At 49.1% G+C, this 15,706-nt stretch overlaps 2 protein-coding genes across 7 annotated transcripts in view; both read left to right on the top strand.

Moving 5' to 3' along the window:
• ARHGAP6 (Rho GTPase activating protein 6) overlaps positions 1-4,031 on the top strand; it is a 530,729-nt gene extending 526,698 nt beyond the window's left edge. For all 5 annotated transcript variants that reach the window (XM_021080043.1, XM_021080046.1, XM_021080047.1 and 2 more), the window contains exon 13: positions 1,997-4,031. In XM_021080043.1, coding sequence (XP_020935702.1) covers positions 1,997-2,700 — 704 coding nt within the window. In that variant the 3' untranslated portion in view covers positions 2,701-4,031. The remainder of the gene's footprint in view (positions 1-1,996) is intronic.
• MID1 (midline 1) overlaps positions 8,833-15,706 on the top strand; it is a 670,664-nt gene continuing 663,790 nt past the window's right edge. For both annotated transcript variants that reach the window (XM_021080489.1, XM_021080486.1), the window contains exon 1: positions 8,833-9,013. The gene's annotated coding sequence lies outside the window, so the exon portion shown is untranslated. The remainder of the gene's footprint in view (positions 9,014-15,706) is intronic.

Genomic DNA, 15,706 nt, shown 5'->3' with positions numbered 1-15,706 from the left:
TATATATATATATGTATAGGTATATATTCTTTTTTTTTTTTTTTTTTTTGCTTTTTAGGGCTGCACTTGGGGCACATGGAAGTTCCCAGGCTAGGGGTCCAATCGGAGCTACAGCGCCTGTGTCCCCAGGCTGTCGTTTTCCTATGCATTTGCCCTATCCAGTCATTTCTTAAGAAGTAGGCAAGGAAGAACAAGATTATTTCGGAGGAAGAGGGGGATCTGAGTGCTTGTGCAGGGCCAGGTCCGAGTTGAACCAGCAGAAGGAACACAGAGCAGAAGATCTTGGAAGAGGTGACCCTTAGGGGGAAAGGGCAGTGAGGCACTTCATGGGATCCCAGGAGATGTCGTCAGATAGTGGCCTCTAGTCAAGCACTTCAGCTGGATTAGAGGCCATTAAATTCAGGATGCACTGTGCTGAACAAGTGTAATACGGGAGCTGCTACCAAAAAATGAGAGGCGTTCCCGCCGTCGTGGAGCAGCAGAAACGAATCTGACTAGGAACCATGAGGTCGTGGGTTCGATCCCTGGCCTCGTGCAGTGGGTTAAGGATCTGGCATTGCCGTGAGCTGTGAAATGCACTGCTTTGCTCTGCTTTGAATTTCCTGGAGAAAGCCGTATCCCTTAGCGAAGGCGAACTGCTGTAACACACATCCCCGAAATGTCAGTGGCTTCATCTCTCCCATGTTGATTTCTCCGTTTCCATCCAGGCCAGTGTGGATTGTGCAGGATGACGGCGGGTGGGAGCGCTCTGCACAGAGTCATTCAGGCGCACAAGTTCCATCTAGCTGGGGGCTCCCCTAAGCTCAGTGGCCTCCGAGTCTTGCATGGTTTCTCCATCCTGGGCTAGAAGTTGAGGCAAAGAGGCGAACAGGGAAGTCTAGAAGTACATTTGTTTTGTTTTGTTTGTTTCATTAGAACAGGCCCAGAAATGGCTCACATCCCATCACTGCACATTTGGTAGCCAGACCTCATTTACATGGCCCTCCTAAGTGCAAGGGAGGCTGGGGAAAAAATGTCACCCGGGAAGGAAAGGGGACGATTTGGCGAACAATGAGCCAGTGTCCCCCACAGTGGCAGTGATGGAGTCTACATTGCGGCTGCTGTCTTCATTATCCTCTGGCACCAAATAGGCACTTTTTTTTTTTTTTTTTTTTTTTAGCAGCCACACCTGTGGCATATGGAAGTTTCTGGGACAGGGGTCGAATAGGAGCTGCAGCTGCCAGCCTATGCCACAGCCACAGCCACGCCAGGTCCTTAACCCACCAAGTGAGGCCAGGGGTCGAACTTGCATCCTCACGGAGACTAGTTATGTTCTTAACCCCCTGAGCCACAATGGGAACTCCCAGGGCGTTCGCTCTCTCTCTCTCTCCCTCTCTTTTTTTTTTCTTTTTTGGCCAGCCCGAGGCATATGGAGGGCCCGGGTCAGGGATCAGAGCTGAACCACAGTTGCGACCGACACTGCAACACTGGATCCTTAACCCACTGTGCCAGGCCAGGAACCCAACCTGCACCCTAAGGCTGCAGAGACCCCACCAATCCTGTTGTGCCACTGCAGCAAGTCCCAAAAGGGGCATTTTTCGATTTGACGTATTCCTACAGCTTTTATGGACATAGTAGAACCGTGGAAACATTATCATTTGTGTCTCGTCTGGATTGCACGTTGCACTGAACAGAAAGGGAACGCTCCTTTCACCTTCTAGGTTCAGAAAAGTTTCCATAACCTCGCAGAGAAGGGCTCTCCCAAAGCCTCGCTTAGCGCCAAGGCCTCCTTCGACCCATCTGACCGCTAACGTGTCCGGGTCCAGGCATCTGTCTTTGGAGCTGCTGCAGGAACTGTGCCAAAAATCAAAAAGCACTTGGCGCTTCTTGTACGTTAGTCGGCAGCCGCTAAGCGTGTCCTGTGTGTTTTCAATTTCCCCAGCTGCCCGCGGCAAGGACGTCCCCACGGGGATGCCACAAACTCATGCCCTTTCTCGTCCTTCTCTCCGGCCTCCAGGTTCCTACGGAGACATTTTTGAAAGCAGCTCCCTCCGGCCGGGGCCATGCTCCCTCTCTCAGGGGAACCTGTCCCCAAACTGGCCCCGGTGGCAGGGCAGCCCCACAGAACTGGACAGCAGTGCGCAGGTCGCTCGGAGGACTCAGGCGGCCGGCGCCGCGGCGGCGTGCAGGGCGCATGCGCCGGTGGCCCGCGTCTGCAGCTCGTCCCACGTCCAGGGCGCCGAGCAGCCCGCGCCACGGCCACGGCCACGGCCACGGCCGGAGGCGTTCTGGACCCCGAGCGGCGCCGAAGACCTCGCCGAGAGCGAGCTGGAGGTGGCCTGTCCGCACCGGAGCGCCAAGCCTCCGGCCCAGAGACCTGGAGAAGGTGCCAGGCACGACCAGAGGCCTCCTCCTCCTTATCCTGGTCCAGGAAAGCCAGCCGTCGCAGTGGCCCACCAGCCCGCGGAGTCACCGCTGTGGAGGCCTCAGAGGCCAGGAGAAGGCTCCGGATCAGCGTCGCAAGAGGGAAGCCAAACAGGCGATCGAGAGCCTCAGACCGCCCAGCAGCCGGTGAGCAGCGCCTACCCCAGTCCGGCCAGCGATCAGAACAGTGAGACCCTGCGGGAACCCAACTGGCTCGACTGGCAGAGGGAGCGGTGGCAGATCTGGGAGCTCTTATGCGCCGACAACCCCGATGCCCTCCCGGAAACGCTGGTATGAGCCCCGTGCGCTCGAGCCCTCCGGCCCCAAACAGCCTTCTTCCACTCAGCAGGGGAAAAAGTGGGTATTGGACAATTGGGCACTTACTTACGTTTCTTCTTTTACACCTTAAAAAAAATAATAATAACACAAGCGGAAATTCGGTTCACTTACAGATAGAGAGCACTTGTACCCTGGCCCTTTATAATAAGATTCTATTGCATAGCCAGCATTCAGATAAAAGAAAAACAAACGGGGACGCTCATAGCCAACCTAACAGCTCTTCACATTGGCTCTGCATAAGATACAACTCTCGCTTTGGTATTGCTTAATTGTATTTATGTGTCTTCAGTTTTGACTCTTGTATATTCTGTAACAGATTATGTATGATACTCGTATATGTTACATTCACAGAAGACAGAAGGAACACATTTTTAAATCACTTATTCTAAGTAAGGAGATTCTATAGAATGTTCTAGAACTTGCACAAGCGGGTTTCTGTGCTTTTGTGATAGCTTTCTAACTGGGGACAGCCCTTCCTTCAATGCCTAAGAAAAACACTAACAAGACAGAATACAACAGAGTATGAGAAGCCATATTTTTATATAGTAGCGAGATACAACAAAATATATTGTCACAGAATGCTTTTTCATATTGAATATGTTTTGAGGAAATATTAAATTTGATACTTATGGAATATATTTTTAGAATCTGTTTCGAAAGGATTCAGGTTAATGAAACCGGAGAAAGGCCGTGCCTGACAAAGAAAGAAGAAGAAGTTGCCCTGCCCATTCTAGGTCAAATTCAATTTTATATAGACCATATATAATATATATTTATAATGTACGATTTTTATGTATTTTTCAAAACTACAAACTGGAATCCAACTATAAAGCATTTAAAAATCAAAATAGAGTATTCAAATTACAAAACACGGTTTGTCCTTATGCCCCCAAAGCAGTATTAACCAAATTATATGCAGTGCTTTGTAAAGTAAATCATATTTGGGGAAAAAAAAATTAAGCTCTGTATTTACAGTGTGCCAAAGGCTGAGGAAATGTTTTCTTTGGTAATTCTACGTATCGTGTAAAATGTTCCTACTCCTTCAGTAGTCCATTCGAAGTTTTTCAGCTGCAAAACAATTTTTGACCAGTAGGTGGCAATTCGCTTCAGTATTTTATGAGATTTTTTTTTTTTTCACTTCATAAGGGAATGTGTATTATAGACAAAGATTTTTTTTTTTTTATAAAACATGCTACTCTTACCTTTCATGTTGGCAATGACCTTTTCAGTGGTGTTTCTTAAAGTTCTTACTTGTGCCGTAATGAATAAAAAGTTAAGCAAAGGTTTCATTCCCTGGCATTCAATTGAATGAATGAACTCACCCCCTATTCCGGACGTACACTTCCCTCGCCACAAGTCCAGGTGTCCTAACAAGTGGCAGTGCTATACACATACAGCTAAAGAGCTAGTGACAACTCGCACGTTCCTTGGGGACAGAACCCAGTGACACAGAAGCATTTCAAAATTTGTATTTGTTGCAAGTGAAGGCTGGAAGAGGTGGTTTGTTCCAGGATGGGAACTCAACTCGGGTGTCTCACCTGCGGGACAGGTGTTGCCCGATGCAATCCTTGTAAATGACACCCGCCCCGTAGGCCTCAGCTGCTGCTTTTGCTGCAGGGCTGAAATAATGAATCTAGAAATGGTATCTGACGTTTCTTATTGGGAGAATGATGGGGATAGCTTCAGGCTCTGCCATCAGGCCCAGCCAGCACTTCTGCCACCGTGGGGACTCGGGAAGGATTTGGCTGCCAGCCTCTGGTTCTTGCTGGCTGCCCTCGCACAGCCTAAAGCTGCAAATGAGAGCAAACGCTGCCTGACTGGATGGCAGGTTGCTTTCCCGTGCCACTTCCTTTCATCCGACCCCTGCTGATTCTCGGTTTTCTTGGCTCTGAATGTGACCCTGGTCTGGCCAGTTTGCATCCTCCTTTCTAGACTCCACTGCCTGATACATGGGCCTGCCCCCTCCCACCATGTTCTTGCCCTCACATGCCCTCATAGTCTTTTTCTGTTGTTTTTTTAGGGCCACACCTGCAGCATACGGAGGTTCCCAGGCTAGAGGTCAAATTGGAACTTCAGCTGCCGGCCTACACCCCAGCCACAGCCACTCAGGATCCGAGCCACGTCTGTGACCCACACCACCGCTCAGGGCAACGCCAGACCCCCGATCCCCTGAGTGAGGCCAGGGATCAAACCCGCATCCTCATGGTTCCTAGTCGGATTTCCACTGCGCCACAACAGGAACTCCCATAACAGTCTCCGTTTTCAAAACTTCCAGATCACATGACCCTGAAGTTGATGTCTGTGTCCCAAAAGGTAATGGAAAAGTTTGTCCATCTATTACTAGACCTAGAATAGTCCAGAAGCCATGGCTCAGAATATTTTCCTAAATAATTGTGTGTATGTGTCCTGTGCCTGTCGGGGTCCATGTGTGTGTGTGGAATGAACAGTCTTCACCCTCCCTTTTTCTTTGGATGGTTGAAGCTCTCTGGCCATGTCTTCAGCTTAGGGAGTAAAACCTCGTGTCTTAGGTGCTTGAAAATAAGCTGTCTTATGTAAAACACACATACGTCGACAAAACGTATAAAACGAAAATGAAAAAAAGAAAAAATAAGCTGTTTTAAAACCCACGGTCGAGGAGTTCCCGTCGTGGCTCAGTGGTTAACGAATCCGACTAGGAACCATGAGGTTGCGGGTTCGATCCCTGGCCTTGTTCAGCGGGTTAAGGATCTGGCATTGCCGTGAGCTACGGTGTAGGTCGCAGACGCGGCTCGGATCTGGCGTGGCTGTGGCTGGGGTGTAGACTGGCGGCTGTAGCTCTGATTAGACCCCTAGCCTGGGAACCTCCATATGCCGCGGGTGCGGCCCTGGAAAAATAAAACACACACTCAAGACCCAAACTCCTGAGCAGAAACTGGAGTCATTTCAGTCACACCCTGTTAGTGACACAATCGCGGACAAGAACAAAGTAAACTCTGAAGTGGAACAAAACCATTGAAAAGGTTGTTGAAGGAGTTCCCATCGTGGCGCAGTGGTTAACGAATCCGACTAGGAACCATGAGGTTGCGGGTTCGGTCCCTGCCCTTGCTCAGTGGGTTAACGATCCGGCGTTGCCGTGAGCTGTGGTGTAGGTTGCAGATGTGGCTCGGATCCCTTGTTGCTGTGGCTCTGGCGTAGGCTGGTGGCTGCAGCTCCGATTCAACCCCTAGCCTGGGAACCTCCATATGCCGCGGGAGCGGCCCAAGAAATAGCAACAACAACAACAACAAAAGACAAAAAAAAAAAAAAAAGGTTGTTGAAGTCACTTATCCCTGGGAGCAAAGAGATCCTGCAATCAAAAGGGCTCTGATGTGCCACAGAGGCCGCTGCATCTTTGAAGACTCCATCACCATTTTTGGGTCTCTGGCAACGGGGCGGAATGCTGCCAGCACAAACAGCCAAATAGGAATTTGTCTTGATCTGTCTACGTAGCTATTAACATACGTTTGTTGTGGGTTTTTAATGGGGGAGGAAAAAAATCTCCTGTACCAATGGGGTTTGTGCAAATTAAAGACATTTCTAAGTAAGCCCAGCTTGCTGCTTTCCTTATGCACATTTTCATACACATCTGTGTGGCAGAGAGACCGCGTTGGGATGAAATGTGAGGAGATGGAAGAACCAAGGCCAGGCCTGCGGTGCACATAACTCTGATAAGCAAACTGCAGGAGGTGGACTCTACTGAACTGAGAAGAAAGGCGACAAGTGAGGAAGAGTGACACAGAGACGAAAGCGGGACAGTGCCTCCACCGGACAGAATTTTAAAACAGGACCAAATGAGCAGCAACTGCTCTTCCAGAGGGGAAAAAAAAAAAAATCCGAACCAAAGGAAAATTCCAATAAAGGTTGGAATTCTTCGGCGCAGTCAAGGCAGCGGACAGATGTGGAGGCACCTACCAACTGTGGTTTCTGGGCTGTGGACTCCTGGCCTGCTGTGGCCTCCGGGTCTCCACCATGCACATGGTACCAGCCCCAACAGAAGGCCCCTGGAGGTTGCAGAAGGTCAGAAGATTCTCCCAATCCAATGTGGCCAACATCTGTTCAGCCTACAGTGACCAGCTTGTCCTGGCCTGCCTGAGCCACCCCAGGTTTCATAATAAAAGCCCCACATCCTGGCATGGGGAGGAAAGGTGGGCTGGGAATCAGAGCACTGCACCTTGGCACCTCTCAGGTAGGGTCACCAGACAAGATACAGGAAGCCCAGTTCAACTGGAATGTCAGATAAATGACTAATCTTAATTTAGTATAAGTATATCCCACGTACCATCTACAAATATGCTCATACTTTCAAAAGATTCGTTGTTCCGGGAGTTGCCACTGTGGCTCAGCAGGTTAAGAACCCGACTGGTATCCATGAAGATAGATACTAGATATCCATGAGGTTGCGGGTTCGATCCCTGGCCTCGCTCAGTGGGTTAAAGATTCGGCCTTGCCATGAGCTGTGGTGTAGGTCGCAGAAGCGGCTCAGATCCTTTGTTGCTGTGGCTGTGGTGCAGGAGGGCAGCTCCAGCTCTGATTCAACCTCTGCCCTGGAAACTTCAATATGCCACAGGGGCAGCCCTAAAAAAAAAAAAAAAAAAAAAAAAAAAAAATGGAAGGAAAAGAAAAAAGACTCATTGCCCCAGATATTCAATGGGACACACACATTAAAAAAGAATTTGTTGGAGTTCCCGTTGTGGCACAGCAGAAACGAATTCAGCTAGGAACCATTCGGTTGTGGGTTCCATCCCTGGCCTCACTCACCGGGTGAAGGATCTGGCATTGCCGTGAGCTGTGGTGTAGGTCACAGATGTGGCTCCGATCTGGTGTGGCTGTGGCTGTGGTGTAGGCCAGCGGCTGTAACTGCAGTTCGACTCCTAGCCTGGGAACCTCCATGTGCCACGGGTGCGCCCCTGAAAAAAAAAAACAAAAACATAAAAAATAAAGGATTTGTTAAGACACAGATGAACTTATTTACCAAACAGAGGCCCACAGACATAGAAAACAAACAGGTTGCTAAAGGGGAGGGGGGGGGAAATAAATTAGGAGGTTGGGATTCACAGATACAGACTACTATGTGTAAATAACAAGGACCTACTGCATAGCAGGGAACCATACTCGATATTTTGTCATAACCTATAAGGGGAAAGAATCTGAAAAAGAATATATATGTATACGTATAGCACAGAAAGATAGATGTATACGTATAGCATATATATGTATAAATACCATCACAGTGCCAATCACTGTGCTATACACCTGAAATGACCCCGCTCCTGTGAATGGGCTATGCTTCAATTTCCAAAAAAAGGATTTGTTGTTTATCTGGCATTCCCATTGAACCCAGCGTCTGTTTGCTAAGTCTGGCCCCCCTCACCTGTGGCCCTGAGATCCGCCCCGTCCCCAGGCGCCCGCTCGGCTTCTGCGCTGAAGGCCCCGCGGTGCCTCCGCGATCCTGCAGGACCCGCTGCAGCCTCGGCTTCCGCGTGGGCTCCAGCCCCGCCCACCCCTCGGTCCGGGGCGCCTCACCGGCACCCCCGGGCCTCCCGGGCTTGTGGACTCTCACACGTGTCTCCAGTTTGTGCAGCCTCACCAGCTCAGCTCCGGCCCTTATCCCCCTTCTTGGGTTCCCGCCGCAGCCTTCCATCTCCACCTCCCCACCTCCTTCACACGGCCCCCTTCCTGGCTCAGAAATCACATCTTGTCGCAGGCACGTCCCTGCTGAGAAACTACGGATGCCCTCTTTTCCCTGGAGCCTGCAAGACAAAGTCCACCTCCTTCACGATCCCATCAAAACACGCCACAATCTGGTCTCCATCTGCCTTCTGCATCTCGTCGCTCCCCACCGCCGTCTCCCGTGCTCTGGCCGTGGGCAGAAAACCCTCCCACGAAGCCCCAGTAACAGGACACGCTTTCCCGCCTCTGTTCCCAAGGCCTCGAGCGCTTTCCCCATTCCATCAAACGCCAACTGTCTTGGAAAATTGGCTTGACTCTTCTCCCCCCACAAATGTGTTGAATCACAACTTATTCTGGCACCTGGCGCACGTGACCTTGTTAACGGGCTTCGCTGTGCATTGTGGGCACGGCCTATGTTTTATCTGGAGGTCCTTCCCCTCGGTCCCCGAGGCCGGGCGGAGGTCGGACACACAGTGGGCGTTTGGTAAAGGGTGGCTGAACGCGTGCCTCTGACAATGATGGAGCAGTTTGCCACGCAGGCGAGACGAAATAGAAGGCCATCTACCTCCAGGCAAATACAGAGGTAAGGCTTTATTTTCCAAATAAAAGGGTTTTGGGAGAAAGGAGACAGTCTGAGGAAAAGCTGGTGGCAAGCACAGAGACCGCGTCTTCTAACCAGCCATGCCCCACAAAGACGTGGCCACAGCTCTGCACGGTAGGGGACACAGAGGGCGGGCGGCTCGTGATGCCTTAACTTTTCATTCCTAAGATTTAAACTTGAATGGTAAACTTGGAAAGCGACTGTGGATCTCCATGCTTCCTGGTGGGTGCTGAACAAACATTTAGTTGTCGAAGAAGCAGGGATGGCACAGTGTGGGCTTCAGCGTCAGAGGGAACGTGGCTTGACCCCTGGCTTTACCTTTCGGGATTGTCCTAAGGGTTAAGTGAGAAGATACCTAAAGTAGCACCAGCCACACTACAAATAGTCAACAACGGGCACTTTCATTGGTGTCCCATGTGAGGCCGTTTTAGAAAAAATAAATTGGGACCCTCTGCTGCAAAAGGCGGGCACTAGGAGCTGACATTTATTAAAGACACCTGTTCTGGTCTAAGTGTTTCACAGTCACTCCTGCAACCCCTCACAAGCAGCGCACAGGAACTATGACTGTCCTCATTTTCCAGGGCGGGGCACAAAAGACCCAGAGTCACGTCAAAGGAGTTCCTCAAATGAGTTGCCCAAGGTCGCACAGCAGAACCAGGCTTTGGTGGCCGGCCATCCAACTGTGTTTTCCTGCAGTTTGAACAGAACCTCCCAGTGACCACCAGGGGGAGCAAAGCTGTTTCTTGTTTTCAAACAAAGGAGATGCTCGCATTTCCTTAGAGGGGGTGGGGAAGGAAAAGAAAAAAGAAAAAAACCCTTTCCCTGCTACCCACTGAGATAAATCCCCGGGGGCCTATAAATTAAACTGACAAGAGACAGTTTAACAGGAGAAAATGGTTCTTTTCCTCTGCATACAGGAACCAACAAAAGAACTATCTGGCTCTTTAAATGGTTAAAGGTTTACAGACCGAGCCTAGTAAAGGGAGGGGGTGGGAACAGCTTCTTTAGGAAAAACAAATAGGTTTATTTAAGAAAAACAGACGGGTTTTTAGAAGACCAGGCAGGAGATAAGAAAGTTTGTGAGAATGATCATCCATGCAGGTATGAGCAGTCTTTCTGTCTCCATCAGGACCATAAAACTCCCCCGAGAGGGGATTTATGGCAGCTTCATTTCCCAGAAGTTGCTTTTAGTCCGATAAGGGAAGCTCAAGAAGGCTTTTTTCTGCATCTGTTGAATCTCAGATGTCTTCAGTTTAAAATCTTTATGCCAGGTCTGGGATTTCGAATGGGTCTTCTCCACAAGGGTAACATGAATTAGAGGAGGAATTAGAAGTCTTCTTAATCCTGGAGTTCCCGTCGTGGCGCAGTGGTTCATGAATCCGACTAGGAACCATGAGGTTGCGGGTTCGATCCCTGGCCTCGCTCAGTGGGTGAAGGATCTGGCGTTGCCGTGAGCTGTGGGGTAGGTCGCAGATGCGGCTCAGATCCCGTGTTGTGTGGCTCTGGAGTAGGCTGGTGGCTACAGCTCTGATTAGACCCCTAGCCTGGGAACCTCAATATGCCATGGGTGTGGCCCTGGAAAAAGACCAAAAAAAAAAAAAAAAAAGAAGTCTTCTTAATCGTGCAAAAAAGAAATGTAGCAGGAATTCCCTTTGTGGCTCAGCGGTTAACAAACCCAGCTAGCATCCATGAGGTTGTGGGTTCGATCCCTGGCCTCACTCAGTGGATTAAGGATCTGGTGTTGCCGTGACCTGTGGTGTAGGTTGCAGATGCAGGTTGGATCTGGTGTGGCTGTGGCTGTGGTGTACGCCTGCAGCTACAGCTCCGATTGAACCCCTAGCCTGGGAACCTCCATATGCTGCGGGTGTGGCCCTTAAAAAAAAAAAAAAAAGAAATGTGGCGAGTCAATGTTCACAGTCCTCTTAAAGTCCAGTCACTTTACTTGGTCGACGACCAAGGCTCTGGGTCCAGGATCTGCTTGGCAAAGTGGCTTCTCAGAGGAGCCTACAGGCAGATGAGTCGCCTGGCTCTTTTTTCCTTCCTGCTACTTTGCAGGAGGTGGGCTGGTTGCCTTGCCCTTCCCCTGGCCTCCGCCACCCAGAGACTTCCATCAGCCACTTATCCCATCTGTGCGGGGGGCCGGTACCCTTGTGGTCACGAGCACAGCCGAGCTTGGCAGAAAGGCAGAGACTTTCTAGGGACCAAGCCAGTGCTGTTTACCCAAGTCACCGCTGGGCAAAATGTGCAAACAAAGGCAGAAGCAATTCAGCGGTGCCAGAGCTCAGACACCAGAGGGCCAGGCAGGCTTGGCCCCGGCTGAGATTTCCCACAGCCACGAAGGGTAAGGGTTGAATGGTGTCCGCCAAAAAGATGTTGGAGGCCTAACCCCCAGGACCTGTGATCGTGGCCTTATTTGGAAAGAGGGTCTTTGCAGACAATTGGGTTAAGATGAAGTCATTAGGGTGGAGCCCGATCCAGTCTGACTGACGTCATAACAAACAGGGGAAATCTGGACGCAGAGACAGAAGTGCACCCTGGGAGAAGGGCACACACAGACTGGGGTTCTGCTGCCACAAGCCTAGAGCTGCTGGAAGCTGGGAGGGGGCTGGAACAGACCTCGTGCCTCTGGAGGGGGACTGGCTCAGTCAACATGTTGCTCTTACTTGTAGCTTCCAGAATAGGGAGAGAATGCCTTTCTATTCCTTAAACCGCTCAGTTTGTGGCACTTGGTTGGGCCCTTGCAAACAAATATGGTTAAGAAAGTTCGGGTAGCAGAAATAACCCAGAACGCCTCTGCAGCTCAGGGGAGGAGCCACCAGGAAGGCATTTGCCTTCTTCTTCACATAGAAGAAGCATCTGGGGAGTTCCCGTTGTGGTTCAGCAATAAGGAACCTGACTAGTATCCATGAAGACACAAGGGTTTGATCCCTGGCCTCTATCAGTGGGCTAAGGATCCGGTGTTGCCATGCACTGTGGTGTATGTTGCAGACGCAGCTCAGATCCCTCGTGGCTGTGGCTGAGCTGTAGCACTGGTTCGACCCCCAGCCTGGGAACTTCCATATGCCGCACCTGCGGCCATGAAAAGCAAAAAAAAAGCACCCAATATCAGAGGGGTTTTCTGTGATCCAGTTGGGGAGCCACTGTCTTCACCCCACTGTCATCTTGCCTCACTGTCATCACTTAGAGAAGTGATGTGAGATGCATTTTATTTTTCACTTTTTAAAAAATTATTTTATTGAACTCAAGTTGATTGGCAGTGTTGTTTCTGTTATTCAGCAAAGTGATTCCGTTATGCGTATATATATATATTCTTGTTCGTATTCTTTTCTGTTATGGTTTATTACATGATATTGAATATAGTTCCCCATGCTGTACAGTAGGACCTTGTTTATCCATTCCATGTATGATAGTTTCCATCTACGAGTCCCAAACTCCCAATCCATCCCTCCCCGACCCCCCTTCTGCCTTGGCAACCACACATCTGTTCTCTATGTCAGTGAGTCTGTTTCTGTTGTGTAGATAGGTTCATTTGCGTCATAGTTTAGAGTCCACATTTAAGTGACATCACATAGTATTTGTATTTCAGACTTAACCTGGTATGGTAATCTCTAGGTCCATCCATGTTGCTTCAGATGACATTATTGCGTTCTTTTTTATGACTGAGTAATATTCCATTGTATATATGTACCACAACTTCTGTATCCCTTCATCTGTGGATGACATTGAGGTTTCTTCCATGTCTTAGCTACTGTAAATAGTGCTGCTATGAACACTGTGGGATCTGTTAGCCTAGGAATCTACCAGCATGTTTTTTCTGATTTTCCAAATAGATTTATTGAGCTATAATTATATACCATACACTTCACACATTCAAGGTATACAATTCAGTGGTTTCCAGTACAGTCACAGAGTTGTGTTACCAGCAATTTTCTAAAACATTTTCATCACCCCTGAAAGAAAACCCCATACCCATTAGCTCCCCCTTCCTCCCTTACCCCAGCTGTGGCAACCACTCATCTACTTTCTGCCTTTAATGTCTAAAAAAATACAACCTGAAAGTTGAGAGTTAAGTTTTATTTGGGGTGAAATTAGGACGTAAGCCCAGGAGACAGCATCAAAGGTAACCCTGAGAAACCACTCCCAGGAGGTGAGAGGGGAGCTAGGATATATGAGTTTTTGCAACAAAAGGAAGGTAGTAGGAACAAAAGGTTTACCAATAACTAGATTTACAGAAGAAGATGTACAGAAAACCAGTTTCTATGGGAAGACATGAAGGTCTGGGCTTACTGGAATCCTCCTTCGCTTGGCCCCACAGCTGTGGGCCAGTCTTTGTTTCCTGAGTTCCTTCAGGGCTCACTGGCCACCCTTGGGAGTGGCTGTGCTCACGGAGGACCACGAGATCTTTTGTTTTGTCTGCTTAACTGCAGCCCGGGAAGCAGTATTTCAGATAGCTCTGACAAACCTCCCCAAAGAGGAGAGGGGGACTATCAAGATACAAGTGCTGAAGGGGAGGGGGGAAGGGCATGCAGCCAGGCACACATTGTGCAGAAGCTTTTTCCTTCTTTCTTTCTTTTTTTTTTTTTTTTTTTTTTTTTGTCGTTTTGCCATTTCTTGGGCTGCTTCAGCGGCATATAGAGGTTCCCAGGCTAAGGGTCCAATCAGAGCTGTAGCCTTAGGCCTACACCAGAGCCACAGCAACGCTGGATCCAAGCCGTGTCTGCAACCTACACCACAGCTCACAGCAATGCCGGATCCTTCACCCACTGAGCGAGGCCAGGAATCGAACCCACAACCTCATGGTTCCTAGTCAGACTCGTTAGCCACTGAGCCACAACGGGAACTCCCTACAGAAGCTTGCTGCTGGTCTCATGAAGGTTGCTACTAGTCACAGACATCAGTCATCATTGAAGGATTTTAGTGTTTTTCTGGATATGAGGAGATACAGGAACCAGGCTCATAAAATCTTCTCCCCAAAATATCTAACTATCAGAAGACCTGTTCTTCTAGTTTTCCCGGAACACAGAGTGCCTCCCTCCTCGTCTCCACCCCGAGCTCCACTCAGGGGATGTTGCGGCTCAGCAGCTGCAGTGGCTCATGTTTTACTCCATGTAGAGGCTGATGGCAGGTGCCAAACTAAAGTTCACACCACTATAGATGAACCTATCCTGGATATGTCTATCAATGGAACCATACAGTATTTGGCCCTTTGTATTGCCTAGCATAATGTTTTCCAGATTCGTCCATATTGTAGCATGCATCACTGTTTCATTCCTTTCTAGGGCTGAATAAGTTTCCATGGTGTACGACAATTTGTTTATCCATTCATCAGTTGATGGACATGTGGGTTGTTTCTAAGCCAGTGCATTCTATAGAGCAAAAGGAAAGCACTGGCTGACCAGGAATTCGCTGAATGTAGCTCTTTTAAGAGTGCACCCGCTAATGTATTTGATGAATAAACTAGTTTGAAGCAGGTGTTCACACCACATGATTTTCCCTTAGCTTGAAAATATTCAGGGAGTTCCCATTGTGGCTCAGTGGTTAACAAACCCGACTAGTAACCATGAGGTTGCAGGTTCGATCCCTGGCCTCGCTCGGATCCACTGTTGACGTGAGCTGTGGTGTAGGTCACAGACACGGCTTGGATCCTGCATTGCTGTGGCGTACGTAGGCCGGCAGCAACAGCTCCGATTCGACCCCTAGCCTGGGAACCTCCATATGCCGGGGGTGTGGCCCTAGAAAGACAAAAAAAAAAAAAAAAAAAAATAGGGAGAGAATCTATGGACTGTGAGGCTTGCAGACCTAAAGTGATGGTTCAATGCAGAGAATCAAAGAGAATCAATACAGAAATGAGGCTCCCCAATCCTGTCTTCCTCCACTGCACAAGCCACCATCTCCAGATTTGAAACACCTAAGAGCATAAAAGAAAAAGACTTTTATGAAGTGACAGCTAAAGGTGGGACCTTTAAATTAATAGTGATATAATTCCCTAGTGGGCCCTGCACTTTCCAGGTTCATCTCCTGGAAATGTAAAGGGGGAGGGGTAGCAGGACACAGGACACAATTGGCCAAATTGGCCCAAATCGATGAAAGAGAAACCCAATTTTCCACTGGATGTGGGAGACTCCCCCCTTGCCCCTTCCACCCCGCCTGCTACCTTCTGGCCATAAACAAGGATTCTAAAGCTCAGACAGCAACTGGAAGCCGTCTGATGATGATGATGAAAGGAATCAGCCTATGAGGATGAAGTTGAAATTGAGCACAGAAGGAAAAGTCATCCAGGGAGGTGAAACTGACAAGGCACACACCGGGTCTTGCACTTGTGGTGCTGAGTCCCAGAGGGAATGGGATTCTGTTGCAGCCAAAAGCATCCTGATGCTATTCCATACCCATCCACTGAAGAGCCAAGGAAATCCATCACGTTCATTGACCCTAAATGTGGAAGGAACAGCAGCGTGTCAAAATGATGATTCTGCTCAGCTTCACAATGATAACCTTTAATCAATCCTTCAGGACTCTGCTCAACTGTTACTGGGAAATCTTCTCTCTTCTCATCACTGCCACATTTCACCGCTCGATGTTTTGTGCCCTGCTGCCCACCCCATGTGACAATGCATTTGTTACAGCATGAAGTAGAGGCTAATTATAAATGTAAGACAGCACCTGTCCGTCCATGCC

This window comes from Sus scrofa, chromosome X (assembly GCF_000003025.6).
Source record: "Sus scrofa isolate TJ Tabasco breed Duroc chromosome X, Sscrofa11.1, whole genome shotgun sequence".
NCBI classification, from domain to species: Eukaryota; Metazoa; Chordata; class Mammalia; order Artiodactyla; family Suidae; genus Sus; species Sus scrofa.
Note: the sequence above shows the minus strand (reverse complement) of the source record. Positions and strands in the feature narration are given on the sequence as shown.